The sequence below is a fragment of the Medicago truncatula genome, chromosome 4 (genome assembly GCF_003473485.1).
Source record: "Medicago truncatula cultivar Jemalong A17 chromosome 4, MtrunA17r5.0-ANR, whole genome shotgun sequence".
NCBI classification, from domain to species: Eukaryota; Viridiplantae; Streptophyta; class Magnoliopsida; order Fabales; family Fabaceae; genus Medicago; species Medicago truncatula.
In genome coordinates, this window is record NC_053045.1 from 5705095 (window position 1) to 5721694 (window position 16600).

General features: G+C 34.5%; 2 protein-coding genes across 2 annotated transcripts; both read right to left on the minus strand.

Annotated features, from left to right (window-relative positions):
* Positions 1-291: 291 nt before the first annotated feature.
* On the minus strand, positions 292-3645 carry LOC11418183 (receptor-like protein 7). The gene has a single exon (XM_003604703.1). The coding sequence runs from the start codon at positions 3643-3645 to the stop codon at positions 292-294; it is 3354 nt and encodes a 1117-aa protein (XP_003604751.1).
* A 1827-nt stretch (positions 3646-5472) lies between these two features.
* LOC11413069 (uncharacterized) lies at positions 5473-15023 on the minus strand. The gene is made up of 5 exons (XM_024780371.1): positions 14352-15023; positions 13366-13662; positions 12883-13272; positions 12668-12801; positions 5473-5728 (listed from the first exon to the last, which is right to left on the minus strand). Exons 1-5 carry the CDS (start codon positions 15021-15023, stop codon positions 5473-5475), a joined length of 1749 nt encoding a protein of 582 aa, XP_024636139.1.
* Positions 15024-16600: the final 1577 nt, after the last annotated feature.

The following is a 16600-nucleotide window of genomic DNA, read 5'->3' on the forward strand; positions in this document are numbered from 1 at the left end:
TAGATATATAACTGGTATATATAGAACTGAAATGGTAGCAGAGAAACTCGCATACACTTTAATACATAGTGATTATTTCTAAAAATAGCTAACAAACTAACTGCAATTTTAAGCTATCAGATAGCTATCAGATTCCTTCTGCTTCAACAATACTAACATGAGAAGAAAAAGAGTCCTAGTGAACAAGGGAGGAATACGAATAATGGATCCACACCTGAGTCATGTTTTGCTTGCACCATTGATGTGAGTCCAATTTATGGACATATAGCTTCGAAACCAAGAGTTAAGCGACTAGTACCTCCACCTTAGAGATCTACACCTCTTCCCTTCATGCTGTTCATACACAAAATCTAGCTGGGGGATGAACCTGTGAAGCATTTCATCTGCATGATTGGAATACCACAACCTCCATTTCATCAAGCAAACAAGGGGGAGGATGAAAATTCCAAGGCCAAAAATAAATCCCAACTCCACACTTAAGAAATTCCAATCAATTGAACTGTCATTATGACAAGGAGATAACTCGGATGCTGGTGGTGGCAGCCCTTGCACTCCGCCATCGTCGCAATTGGTGGTCAGTGGAGGTCCACATAACCCTTCATTCCCTTTGAAGGAGTCTACATCAAATGATTGAATTTGAGTACCCAAAGGAATTCGCCCCACGAGGTGATTGAACGAGAGGTTCATATATGCTAGGAAAGATAGACTTGAAAGCCCTTGAGGAATCTCTCCATTCAAGGAGTTGTTTGACAAGTCCATACACTCAAGATGCTTTAAATTCTCCACTGATGATGGTATATGTCCCGTTAATGCATTATGTGACAAGTTTAGAGCCATCAATGCCTTGAATTGCATTAACTCATCAGGTATTTGTCCCTCTAAGTAATTGCTTGACATATCCACATAAGTGAAAGCCGTTTGAACTTTGACAAGCTTCATCTGATGACCTTTGTTGACAATAATAATTGACTCCTGATAACGACCAAGATCCACATGTTCTGCGGTCCTGTCAGAGAATACTTGATACAGATCAGAATGGGACATATTTAAAAGAAGTTGGGCCACTTGCTTAGCACAAAATTTTTCCATCATCCGTACTACATCCTTAAAACCCATTTGGTGATAGTTATCATAAACTTCAAAAAACAAACTGCCGAATTCTGGTCCAAGCACGTCTTCGTCACGCATCATTGCTTGCCAACTATTTAAGAGTGCAGATGATATCATGCCACTGAAGTTATTGCGTGCTAGATCAACGATATGAAGCATCTTCCAATAACCAGTGCTATTTGGGCATCTGATAGACCCATGCAGCTTATTTGACCTTAAAACCATGATTCTCAATGTTGGAATTTTACTTAGAAAACATGGAAATCTGCCTGTTAATGCATTCTTTCCAAGGTTTAAGACTTGTAGTTCCTTACAATTGATCAAGGATTTTGGTATAGGACCTCCTAAAAGATTGTCATTTAGATCAACAAACCTTAGTGCGCATAAATTTGGAAACATACTACTAGGAATTTGACCTCGGAGCTTGTTTCCACCGAAATTCAACACTCTTAGATTGCTACTCAGTGCTTCAAAACACTTGGGAATTTTCCCGAGAAAGTTATTATGGGAAAGATCTAGCAACCTTAGACTAGTTGCATTACAAAAAGAATCATGGATTTGTCCTTGAAATTTGTTGTTTGAAAGAAACATAAAAGTCATGTAAGGGAGGTGGTTCCCAATGTCTGGTGGAATGATAGAGCTGAAGTTGTTGCTTGAATAGTCCAAATAAGCGGCGTACTTTGGAACTAAAGGAATTGGCCCTTGGAGGTTGTTATAACTTAGATCAACAGTGTTAAGGTTAGAACTGAAGTTCGAAAAACTTTCTTCCAAACCTGTAAAATAATTATGGGAAAGATTCAAGCTAACAAGAGATTCAAGTTGCCAAATCCACTTAGGTATTGGTCCTTCAATGTTATTGTCAGCCATGTGAATAGATAATATTGTGGATTGGTTTTTCAAGAAACTAGGAATTTGTAACAGCTTACAAGATTCCAAATCTAGAATTCTCATCTTTGGAAAGGATGACATGTTATGATCATATTTGAAGTTGACATCAACCAAAAGATTGTTATATGATAGCCCTAATACAGTTAAATTACTTAACTTTCTAATGACGTCCAACTTTACTGTACCATTAAACTTGTTGGAAGAAAGTTGAATGAAACGAAGTGTTTGAAGGTTAAAGATAGATAATGGAATAGGGCCTTGTAAATAATTATTGGACAAATCTATCATCTCCAATAGAGGTGAAGAAGCATTGTGAAATTCACCCAAGATACCACTAAGCTTATTATAGGGAAGCTTCAGTTCTCTCAAACATGGGAGCTTAAGAACAGATGATGGCACACTCCCGTTGAAAGAATTGAACCCTAAATTGATGCTAACAAGATTTATGAGGCCCTCAAAATGATTTGATGGTAAATTTCCACTTAAATAATTTCGAAGGAGGGATATATATCTGAGGTTCTTGGACATGCTTAAAGAAGGGAGTAAGCCTGTGAAGTTATTAAATGACAAGTCTAGATAAACAAGTTGGGTGAGCTTAGACATTGAACTGGGAAGTGTTCCATTGAATTGGCAGTGAGATAGATCAATAGTCGACAGGTGCTTCAGATTGGAGATAGTATTTGGAAGTGGTCCTGAGAAATTTGTATCGGCAAGATTTAAGTACTTAAGAGATGCAAGTGTTGAGAAATCTGGCAAAGAACCATTAAGATTTTGATTGTATGATATGTCAAGGACCTTTAATGTGTGGATTTGGAAGATATCTTTTGGGAAAAAACCATTCAAGCCACAACTACTGATTTGTAGGGTTGTTAAATTGGAGAAATTTGCAAAGGAGTCTGGCACTATGCTAGACAAATTATTGTGACTCAATTTTAGAACAGAGAGTGACTGAAGCCTTGCTAGCGAAGAATCAATAGGTCCAGAGAGATTGCATGATGACATGCTTAGAACACGAAGGCCCCCCAATGGATATAAAGAACGACCCCATTCTTCTCCACTGGCTGATATTGCTACACCATCTAGATACAATTTTGTGATATCTGTGAAGTTTTTCATAAACATCCCTATATTTGGATTCTCAAGTTTGAGGACGTGATGTGAAGTAAATGAAGAAGACAAATCAAGAGTGACCAACCTTTTGAGGTGAAAAATTTCCGTAGGGATCTGTCCTTGAAAGCCAGCGTTGGAGAAGTTCAAATACCTCAAATTCTGAAGTTGATGCAGCTCTTGAGGCATCATAGAATGAAAGTCATTTAAAGCTAAATTCAAACTCTGCAGATATTGCAGGCTGAAAAGAGAACTTGAAGCATTAAGTCCTCCGGAAATAGACTCATGACTAAGATCAAGGGCTGTAACATGCCCCTCTATGCAAGTTACCCCATTCCATTGGCAACAATCATCATCATTTTGGTTCCAATTAACTAGCTTTGAAGATTTTGCGGGGTTGAATATCAGGCTGTTTTTCAAATGGAGCAACAAAGAACGTTCATGGCCTTGACAGTAGCCATTGACCAAAAAAATATTTGAGCTGGAATTGATTAAGCTGAATGGTATCAAGAAAAGCAAAAAGGTTAAGTGTGCTCTCATCGTGAATTATGAGTAGCTTGTGTCTAATGGCTTGTCAATAATAATAATGTATACATTAGTCCCTTTATAGAATAAAACAATTTGGACTTCGTAATTCTATATTTGTGTTATTATTTTAAATTTCCAACTAAATATGGTCATTTAAATAAGTCATTTGATTTGGTCTATTTTGTTTTTTTTCTTCAGAGTAAATAACGAGCTTTCATCTAGTTAGTCTATTCTAACTTCTCAAATTAAGCACTAATAATTATTTTTACCTATACTTTTTCGATTATCAGAGAAGGCAAGCCTTAGCTCAATGTTGTGGTTATTATCTTGTGATTTACAGGCCACACAAGTTCAAATCATGGAACCAATCTTTCCAGTTATGAGGGAAAGGTACATACATCTGCCCTCTTGCCTCGTGCATTGGGCAACCTTATTGTTTGTCTTTTTTTTTTTTTCTTTTTTTTTTTTTTTAACTTTCATATCTATGGATTATCAACAATTTTTCATTTACAAAAAGATTGAATAAAAAAAAAACTACATGCATTCCTATCCAACGAGACTAGACTGTTCTTATCTCAATAAAAGTCGGCATCCCATTCAAAAAGATGGTCACATTTATTGGTTGATTGTGCCTCGAACATGGTTGCTCCGTGTTAAACAATACATGTGGCAACCAAAAAAATAAGATCGTGTTATTTTTTTTATAAATGTGAGAATAACGTCTGATGAACAACTTGTGGTTAGAATGCGAGGTTGTCTAGAGAAGAAACTCTGATGCTCAAGTCAATATGTGACAATATATTATAAGAATGTAATGGTTGAAATATCCTACCTTGTGTTAGCGGCCAACACTTGGTGGGGTTTAGCCCCACATTGGATAGATAAGATTTTTGAGAAGAGTTTATAAAGAGGAGACACTCCTCACCATGCAAGCTGGTTTTGTAAGGATAAGTTAAGCCTCATAATTTGTTACATTGTATCAGTGTCAATCGTGGGCTTTTTTCATCGTCCACGCTTCAGGCCCATTGGGCGGGGCCAAAGCATGAGCGGGAGTGTTAGCGGCATACACTCGATGGGATTTAGTCCTTTTATTGGATAGATAAGATTATTGAGAGGAGAAGGAAGCATAAGGAGTGTTTTGTAATCATCATCGAACATTACATATTGAAGTGAGAAGGAAGCATTTCAGAATCCTCGCAAGCACACCTCCTAGTTGAGTGGGGGTGTGAATAACTTCGCTTGAACTTTAGTGAATTGTGCCTAGTTCTTGGGTCCTAGATTGACAATCAAGGCCATTTGGGTAGTCTAGATTAGTTTCCCTCCAATTTATCATTCATATAGTGAATAGGAACGACTTTGTGCAACTTGTGAAGATCATATGGCGAGTTAGGGTTCTACCTTACATGCTTGTCAATGATGCAGAAGTTGGTAACTAGCATGCCAAGGATCAAGTAAATGGATTAGCATGAGGATCCAAATCTGTTATTCGTTCTCGTAGGTTTAGAGCAAATTTATAGGACGTATATGATTTCTCGAATATATGGTTTGACTCAGCAAGTAGAGTTTGGGATTGCATAATTGTTAGTTGCTAATTGCTAATATAGTTTGTTCGCTAGATATGTATGCCCGACAAATGTTTAATTGTACTAACATAATCGCAGTAATAGATGTTACAATCATCCAACATCTTTTTTTATCGAAAGTGTTTAGAGGAATTTACAAGGAACGTGTTGCTCGGTAAACTATAGCACCTCTTGAGTTTTTCGGCATTCCAAGTTCTTGGAATGGGCACCTTCATGATTGTTTCGAGGCAGTATGCTACCATCCTCGTTTTCAAGTTTATTCTATAAGGTCCTTCCTAGTTAGAGAGAGCTTTCCTTGTTTGGGATCCTTCTGGTTTCTCATGAGGACTAGATCGCCTACCTCGAATTCCTGCTTATTCGCTTTCTTGTCATATCGAACAACTATCTTTTGCTTGATTGCTGCGTCTTTTAGTGCTACTTTGCTTCTGATTTCTTCAACAAATTTTAGCTCTTGGAGAAGGCTTTTGCCATTGGTTTGGATGTCAATGGGAGTTGTTGCTCTCCAAATGAGTCTGCATAGTTCAACTCAAATAACAACTTCGGTTCACAAAGTTAAATGGAAACGAGATTCACCAGTGGTCTAGTGGAGGGTGTGGTTTGATATGCCCATTCTACAGAATGGAGTTTTCTAACCTAGTTCAACAAAAACACACTACACCACACCAAGCAAGAGCATGTATCTATTAGATTCGATAATTAATTAGATGGTTAACACAATTTAAATACTCTATCCGTTTCAAAATACATGTCGCATTTTGGCAATGTGCACTATTCACATGACTTACGTTGACCATACTTTTTAACTAACATAAATATAAATGCTATCATGTAAGATGTTGTTCCATTTGTTTCGATAAATGTTTACAAAATATTAAATTTTTATAATTTTTTACTTTTGATAATTAAAGATGTTAATAGTCAAAATTGTACATTGACATGTGTGAAGTGGTTGACTGTTACATGTATTTTGAAACAGAGGAAGCATATGGTTAATGCGGTTCTATTAATGGTTAATGAAATCATTAAGGGGTTGTGACTAATTAATCATCAATTGTGCACAATTAACCATAACTTTGAATGTCATTAACCACGATTTTAATTTAAAGTGTATGTTAGAACACAAATATACGAGGTTGCTCGGCATGGTGAGGTTGTTGGTGATATATTAAACCTACTAGATTGAGACCCGCGCATGGTGAGATTTTGTAAAATAATTTGATTGATTCATATAGTAGTTATAATATCATAAAAATCACAATAACTTGAATTGGGTGTAGGATTTACTTCTCTTGGAGTAACTTTTGCATCCTTTTAGACCTTCCAATTATAATGACCGTAGAAAAGCCATAATTTGAACCTTATAGGTGTGGAAAATGAGATCCCACAATGAAAACTACGATGCTTGTTGTTTATGCCTTCAAATTTTTGATTTGGAGAAACTTGGAATCATGACACGATTTGGTAAGCGTGTCACGATTTTGCAATGTTGAGAGCATGTTTTGCAGGGTGTCTAATCGTGACACGATTTTGGGAAAACGTGATACGATTTTCAGCTTGTTGGACAAGTTTTCAGGTTAAGATTGGTCGTACCTTGGGTCGTACGCACCAATCGTGTCACGATGTGGGAAAACATGACACGATTTTGACGCTGAAAACTGCTATATAAGTGTTCTTTGCAGACCTTGAAGGAGAGCTTGAAGAGAGAGAAACTTGGGAAATCAAAGGAAGTAACTTTAGGGTTGAGGGTCTTTGATTAGAGTTCTCTTGGGTTGGGAAACATTGTAAACACCTTGGGTGAGTGAAAATCATTGAGTGTCTTGTTCATTGGTGAGATTGGGAAAATGAGTAGAAATTAGGGTTATTCTTCGTGAGCTTGTTGAAGCTAATTTCTTGTAACCCATTTGTATCTATTTGTAAGAACTCATTGATAGTGGATTGGAGAGATCAATCTCTCCCCCAGATTAGGTTAAGTTGGACCGAACTGGGTCAACAATCTTTGATGTGTTTGTTCCTCTCTTCTCTCCCTTTATCTTTTACTTGTGGTTTTGAGCTTTTCACTTTGATTCCTAGATTAGATCTAGGTGCTGTTATTGTTGATTATTGTTTGTGTTCACTTTGATATTGATTACTACTTTTCAATAAAACAATAAAGTTCATGTAATTTGCAGAATATATATAAATGAGGCTATATGAAATGAATTACATAACTATGTCCAATTTAAATGACTCTCAAACTTGAATTAAGTTTCACAAGGAAAAAATAACTTGACGAACAATTTACTGCTAAAATTATAGGACTCTAAAGTAACCACTAATAAGGATTATACTTGAATTGCATTATTCATCTAATTTATTTGACAATATGCGAAATAATGGTGCAATTTATCTTGGTGCCGTTACTTTTTTATTTGGGTGGATAAATAATGGTGCAATTTTCCCATATACACAAAACAATCAATGGAGTTATAATCTCTATCTTTTTTTTTTGTCATGTAGCCTAGTGGCTAGAATTCATCTTATAAGGTGAATAAAGTGGGGTGTCCGGGGTTCGAACCCTGGTCCCTGCATATAATAATACATTGTCCTACCAACTGAGCTATGCTCACGGGACTCTATCTCTCTATATTATTATTATTATTATTATTATTATTATTATTATTATTATTATTATTATTATTATTATTATTATTATTATTATTATTATTATTATTATTATTATTATTATTATTATTATTATAAACTACATTTTGCTTATGTGTCACTTCACTAATATTTTCTTTTTGTAACTAATTTTTCATACTTATGCCATGTGGCTCTCTTTTGTTCTTGATTCTTTACTAGCCATTCCTTACTATCTAATCTTTCATTTCCCATCAATTGGAAAAACTCTCCATTTACTTCACTTCATGGAAGTTACACAATGAATGTATTATAATCCATTTTATTAATAATAGTGAGGGGTTACATTTTAAAATTATTCATATTCTTAGTCAATCATCTTACACACACAAGTTTACTATAAAACTCCTCATTTTTTCTAAGCTCATATATATGTTGCTTATGTTATTCTTCTCATTTCTTCTTCCATTTCATTTTTTTTATAGTTTTGATTCTCTCTTCAAGCTTCGTGAGTGTGTGTTTCTATCTATAATTTTTCGTATTCTCTAATGGATATTTTTTCTTTCATTTCACATACACAGGATTTGGAAAAAGGGAGAGTTTTGTTGAAAGGACACTTCATATATGAAATGGTGGTTGTATTTTTTATTGAAATTAAAATATTTTTTCATTATCATTTTTTATTTAACATTGTTATGAGATCAAGAGTTCACTAAACATGTGGAACGAAACATATTAAAAAAGCATAAACAATGAATATTTTTGTTATTCATTTTTATTTCAAGCCAACATGTGGTTGTTACTATAACTATTAGATATTTTTCCTTCTCAACTAATTGCCATAAGATGGAGGAGGATTTTGATGGAGCTTACAAGAAACTCAAAACTCTCAACATCAAAAATCCTAAAGGGTCGAACAAGAGAAACTAAGAATCTTTATCCATAGGTGTTGGTTTAATTTGATCAAGTATCCGTGTCTTTGTAATAAGAGAAAAATACTCTTATTATGTTTTTAATTAATTGAATAGTTTCTTATAAGATCAAGTATCCTAGGTAACTAATTGTAGAAGTACACATCTATTCAACATTTGGTTTTGAATCGAATAGCAATTTCCCGTCCTTTTTAATTATATATACATTTACATATATTTAATTTAAAGCATCAGATTTTTTGTTGTAGAAGTTATATAATTAGACATTAAATTGGTTTAAATTAAAAATAGTGAGAGAAATCTTTACAGAGCTACATTAGTACAATACTTCCATGAGAACAATGCAAGCTTAGATTATGTGAAGTGAAAAGGTGTTCTAAATCATAGAAAGTGGCATGTAATGAAAACCAGAGTGTCCAATTGTTCTCTCACTCTTCACTTCTCTTTGACTCATGTGGTAGTCACAAATTAGTGGTTTTTGACACAATTCTTAACTATTGTTTATTCTCACCCTTTATTATATTTCTATTAATTCAACTATGAAATTCTACAGGCCATTGGTAAGATAGAGAGAATTGAGAGATATAGAGAATAATGTTCCTAAAATATAATATGATATAGAGAAGGGTAAAGGAAATTATCCAAGTTACACATAATAGTTTGCTTAGGATCCTAAAAAAAAAATATAGTTTGCTTACGAAAAACACTAAATAAATTTATGTAATATAACATAAAATTTGTTGCAAGTCCTTAAGACAATTCATTAAGAAAAATGATTCAACCAAAATAAATTAAAACCATTAACTACGATCTCTATATTTCTAAATTAGCTTTCTAAAAAAAATTGGTATCTAACTATCTATCTGCTATATATAAAGTAAACTTGAGTTATTTGTAGGCTTTAACTATACCTATGTTTCATCTTCATACAATCTTCATCCTTCATCTTCATAAATAAATAAATAAAAAAACCCTTTTTTCTTTCAAAAACAACAAACTCTATTATCCAAAATCATAATCCACCAAAACCCCTTTTCATTCATCAAAATCGTAGTCCAACAACATGGTATCATTCAAATTCTATTATCCAAACTCTTCTTCCTCTTCCATTCATCAATTCCAGATTCGAATGTCAAAATATAAAACAAAGGAAAAAAGAATTCCATGAAGAAAAAAAATGAAGGATGTTGAGAAGAAACACAAAACTCATATACTCCTAATTCTAATTCCAATTCCAAACTGCATGCTACAGTAACTCGCAAACAAACGTTCTACAATAACTCGCATTCCGTCTTTGCTTGCTACAGTAACTCGCAAGCAATCGTTTGCAAACAAACCCAGATCTACTCCTAATTCTAATTAGGTGTTGGTGTTGTTTGAAGATTTACATATATGATGTTATTAGGTCTTGTTGTTGTTGATGGTAGTGTTGTAGTGATGAGAGGATGATGATGAAGATGGTGGAATGGCAACGTGGAATGGGTTTCAGATTTGCGAAGCGAAAGACGGATTGGAGTGTTTGCTTTGAGGTGAGAGGAGTGGTGTAGTTTGGGGAGAGGATGGTGGGGCAGCCGCGGAGATGTGGAACAGTGGCGGAGACGTGATGTCATTGATGAGGATTGAAGGTGAAAAAATGGGTTTTAGTTTTCAATTGAGTTTGGTTTGTGGTTGAAGATGAACTAAATTTATGGTTTAAAGTGATGACTTTGATAAATGAGTGTTAGTTTTGATTCTAAATAGATGATGGTGGTGATGGTGTTAATTAGATAAGGTTTGATTATGTTGTTTTTGATTAAGTTGAAATGATGAATTTTTGAAAGACTAAAAAAATGGCTATTTTTTTATTTATTTATGAAGATGAAGGAAGAAGGTTGTACGAAGATGAAGATGAGGGAAGAAGAAGAAATTAAATAAATTAGGTGTTTGTGATACATTATAAAATCTGATAGACCTCCGTAATACAACAGTCTCAATTTTTAGGGTATTAAAATTATCAAAATTGGAGTAAATTGAATAAAATAAATAAGTTAAGGCACATGTTTGAGAAAGTTAAAACTTATAGGACCAAATTGAATAAAAGAAATAAGTTAAAGACAATTAAACCTAGAATTTAGCGGTGGTACTATGGTTGTATCATACGACACCCCATTCATCAACCAAAGAGACTCTGTTTGCTATGTTATATGGCGCCGACGTGATGCTCCCTGTAGAAATTGACATGCCCACACGGTGCAGAGAGAATTTCTAGGAAGAAGGTAAGTTATTTATGTTTAATAACATTTTGTTTCTTGCAAATAAAAAAGCACCCGGTTGCACCATTATGTTACTCACGATAACTTGTGTTGTGTCAAAAGTGAATGAGACATGTCTAAGATGCAATCTGGACATTCTGGATGAGATACGAGAAGTCGCCCATATCTAGGAATTTGCAGCAAAACAGTGAGCGGTGTGACATTACCACTCCAAGATAGTGCCTAGAGAAATGAAAGAGGGCAACTTAGTACTCTGGCAAGTGGTGGCGTCTGCAAGGATTGGAAAGATGCTACCCAACTAGGAGGGACCGTACCAAATAAAAGGGAAGTTGTCACATGCACGTACAAATTGGAGGAACTGAGTGGGAACCCTGTCCCCCGAACATGGAACTTCGTCAATCTTCATCACTCTTACAGTTAATCATTGCCATGTATTTCTTTAATTTCGTTCGTTTCTTGTTTTCAAAAGAATTGTGACATACCCCGCCATGAATTGTTGTAAACTTTCTTTATTATTATTTTAATAAAAGTAGTAGGGTAAGGTAGCACTATTTTCCCTTGGAAGGGCTGCGGTTTTTAGAGAGTCTAGTTAACGTTTCCCATATATGAATGTGTGATTCTTTCTAGTTCTCTCTCATTAGTTGAATGCAGTCTAGTTATGGAAAAGCCCAAACCATAAATCTTCTAGGGAATAATTAAGATATGTTGATGACTGTGCATGCCAAATGAGGTGACATATTATTAATCTGAAATTTTCACAAAGCTTGTACTCGGTAGCAATGTCGATATGGATACTGTCCTATGAGGCGTTTGTTCAAAATATCGTAGAAGGCACAATAAGGATTTCTTGGAAATGGGAGTGTTGTGAAACTATCATTCATAATCACACAAGTTACGTGCTTGTTTTTGTTCATGTGTCTCTATAACAATAAGAGAAACATAGCAAGTCTTCTTCCTTCAAATAAAAAAAAAAACAGAGAAACATAGCAAGTCTTCTAGCCTTGTGCACAATACGGATGGCCTATTTCTAAAGCTAGTCCGTGTACTTTCAACACTTTCTTTTCAAATTTCTTCGATGTATAAAAGGTAAGTTCTTATCTATCCATCAATAAAAGGTGGCATGAGTAGAATTACCCACCTTTATTTTATGGTTTGCCATCATTTGCAGTTTCTTACTGTTGTCTTCTTAAGTTGATCCAAATCCTAGCTTAAGTGCTCTAATTTTGAAGTTTTCTTCAAACCTTGTAAATACAAAAAGTATATCCTAACACAAAATAGCAAAGGATAATAATTATAAAAAGATATGTAACATAAATTGTATATAAAAACTTAAGAGAGCATTGTTCCACAATTAAGAAGTAAAAATCAACCAATGAAGCCAGGAATAATTAAGTTTGCTGCAACAGACAATAAAGTAGTAACAGAAAATGTATATAAAAACTCATAACAGAAAATTAAATAGAAAAACCACAAACCAAACAAGTATTCCAAGTAATTACAAAGGAAATCCAAAATATAATGATATTACAAACCAAGGTTCAAGATCCGCTATCTATTTTTCAGTTCGAAGCACAATCGGAAGTTGCAACTGATTGATAATTCCGGTTCCTTCAAACAATCTCCAAATTAACCAACTAGTTTGTTTTACTTTGATGTCAATGTTGATTCTTTTTTAGGAACTTTCAATACAGTTGATTCTGGTTTAGGCACACTCAAAAGGTCTTTAAGTCCACTAGTCAAGGTAAATCTTGATGTCAAGAATGTCCCAAGGATGCCCAAAGCCTACACCACAATTTATACGGAATCAAAGATGCTAAATAACAGGAAAAAAATTGATTTAGTCACAACTAACAGCCACATTACCTCAGCTTCACCAATGCTTATCACCTTCACTTCAAGATCATCAAGAGGAAGACTTAATTCTTTCAAATATAAAAGGAAAGAATTAGTAGAAAGTGGTTTTACTCGTAGATCGTTATCTATACCAAATAATCTTGCTCTCTTCACAAATCCCATAACTTTTGATCCGTTGAGGGATCTTGGGTCCAGTGCAGTTAAGGATTTTGCATTATAAATTGATCTTTCTGACTTAGATATCACTCCTCCCTCTATCTTTAATTCTTCTGTATTATAATAAATGCCATGAGAAATACCATGCACAGATCCTATCTTTGGTGTCCCGGTACCATAATAATATGCAATAGATGGTGTTAGTACAACAGGAATGTTGAGGGGCTGGTTTTGAAAACCAAACTGGTGTGCGATACCAGGATTGAGTAAAATAATGCGTGAGTCGGTACATCATGAAGAGTCCAAGTTCACCACACTCTTGTACAAATTACCAACACATCCAGCAAAAGAGTTAGCTCCTAAAAGTTTTACAATGGAGCCTAATGGCACCGTAAGGAAGCTTAAAATGAAGTCAACAAAATCTCCATTGGTTTCTGCAAAGATTATATTTTTCTGAGATTTACTTTGAATTACTTTAACATCGATTTTCCTGATGTCACTGGTGCAAGGCATTGCTCTAACTGCTGATGCAAGTTGGTTAGGTCGGTTGTCTTTGTTCTTGGAGCTACTTGCAAAAAATGTATTTGTCAAAGGCTCATGAGAGGTTAAGGTATGCTTGAGGAGGTTCAATATCTATAGAATATGTTAAAACACAAATAGTAAGCATAACAATACAACAAAGAAGAATAAATTATATTATTGATTGAAAATAGATCTATTAAAGAAGGAATCCATCGTAGTGACTTTACTCTGACATGGTGGTGGTGTAACACACCTTGAACTTAGATGAGATTTTTTTTAATTGACTCAAACATGCTTATACTCTCTCATACTTTGTATACTCTCTCAAATTAATCCATTAGAACATATCAAAGTAATAGTTGTATGGAAAACATTCTTATAGATTTGTCATAAGCTGCTTTCATAACATTTACCAAACATCCTTATAGGTGCTTATGCCTTTAGATAGTTCAACTAAAAGCTAATCAAAACATGCCCTTAGTATTGCTTTTTCTTCTATTGGATTGAAGTACTAGTGCTTATCTATTGAAAATATTCTCTTTATTTTTGTCGATTAGCCAAGTGGCTAGAGTCTCACCCTTTAAGGTGAATAAGTGGTAAATTCGAAGTTCAAACCCCAACCCTAACATGTTGTTATGCATTGTTTCTATCAACTAAGTTATGCCCACCGAGATTTAATATATTCTCTTTTGCTTGTAAAAAACGACATCGAAATGACTGTGAATATTAATTAATTAATTCAATATAATGGGAGTTGGTAATTGTGAAATAGATACAGATCAAACAACACAAAGCATTACCTCTTGTTTGCCAATGTTGTGTGTGACTTCCTCTAATTGAGTCAAATCTGAATACCCCAATTCCATCAACAGCTGCAAGTATGTCACAGAAGAACTTGGCACAATCTTTAAATCATCAGACACCAGAAACATTGATCCATTTTCTCTAACAAAGACCCCATTTATAGTATCCACACTAGTACTATTCCCATGACCCTCTGAATCCAGATTCTTAGGCTGTCTATTAGTAGGTTTTCCACAGGTACAATGAAGGTTTTGGAAAGTAGTAAACGTGTTACAAGAATCACACACAAAAAACTTACTTGATGGCTCAGTGTCATCAACATTCAAGAACAGCTTCATGCACAATGCTTCACAGGGATTCCTGGGATGCAACAGCATTTGTTTGCAGACAGTATTGTTCCATACATCATTTGAATCGAGATTTTGGATGGTACGGTAGAGGTTTTTGATGTTTTCAAGGAATGGTGATGATTCTGGGAGTTGTTTTTGTTGATCATTTTTGCTGTTGATGGTGGCTAAAAGGCGAACAATGGTGCCAAGTGGAAGAGATAGGAAGCTGAATAGAGTGTCAACAAAATCTTTTGTTGCTTCCACAAAAACAACTTTGCTTCTTTGTTTGTCCACTAATATTTTGAGGGGAATCGATTTTGACTCTTGTTGAGAAGCCATGGAAGCAAGTTGTAGAGCTCAAAATAAAAACTTAGAACATTGTAATGCATTGGAGTATTGGATAAGTCTGTGATTTATACATCTGATTTTTACTCTTTTTTCAGAAATCCAAATATCAACCATCTTATTAAATAGAAAATAATGACTAATACCTCAAAATAGTCCTTGAATTTTGAAAAATCGGCAAATTTCGTCCCTGAATTATTCGAAATATCAAAATAGTCCCTGAATTTACAAAATGTCAATCAAATTAGTCCCTCCGTTAAATTGGTCTGTTAACGGAGGTGACGTGTCACGTTAACCTCTGACAAAGCGTAACACGTCAGATGCCACGCAAGCAGGGACCAAATTGATGGATTTACACAAAATTTCGAAGGACTAAATTGATGGATTTACACAAAATTTCCAAGGACCAAATTGATGGATTTTCAGAAAATTCGCAACAGCTCTTTCCCTTCTTTGTGAGTAACGGCTCTTTCTCCACTTCCTCATTTAAGGCTATTTCTTCCCCAAATATATAAATTTGGAACCCTAATGTTATAATTCCTTACATAGAGTTCAAAAACCCTAAAATTACGAATCTAAAAAACGCAATCAAACACACAACAATCACAAACAAACAGAAACCAAACATGATATGAAGTTAAAAGTTGAAAAATAATGCCAAATCCAATTTACGGGCCATCCGCTTCTACTCAACCGCAGTACATGGAGTTTATCCCAACTCCAGGATTTCAAAAACAATGATGTATGTTTTAATTATGCTTTTGGACTAGTTTAATTAATGTTTTTTTGGCTATGTACTGTTGTTTTTTTGGCTATGTACTGTTGTTTTTTTGGCTATGTAATGACTTATTAACTCGAATATTGACTTATGATATAATGAAAATGTTTGTCTTTTTATATTCAAAGTGTTTGTCTTTTATTTTTTCTTTGTTCAGCAAATGTATGTCCAAAGGATCAAATTGATTTCTGTTATGATAATTCAAGGATTTGATGTTTTTTTTACTAATTTAAGGATCGAAATGATGGATATGAATATAATTCAAGGACCAATGTGATTGAATATTTTTGACAGAAAGGTTTGATTCATTCATTGACAACCTTTTTTCATTACAACATTACATGGACTTGGCACAATACAATAGCATTTTAAACAACTCAATCAAACAAAATACTCCTATCAATAACTTAATTCCATGACCAGCATCATTGTTTTTAAAATAGCCTAATTCTTCAGCTTCATCAACCCACACAAAAAAATTACAGTTTTCACAATCATCCTATACAATCATCAAAAGACAAAATCAGTATAATTTAAACAAAATATTTATACATCAAATAACCATTGTTAAACAAACCTTATGCAGAGGGCAAGCATAGAAAAGCCTTCCTGGGTTATTGACAGTGTTTGCTCTTCTTACAACACAAATTCTAGGACACCAACATTGAAGCTCTCTCACATCATCATTGTACATAGAGCTTGAAGATGAATACCGGTTGTTGTAGTTGTTTTTGCCCATTCGCGCACCACCCATCAATTCTAAACACTGAATCTACAAGGCAGAGCCCTTGAT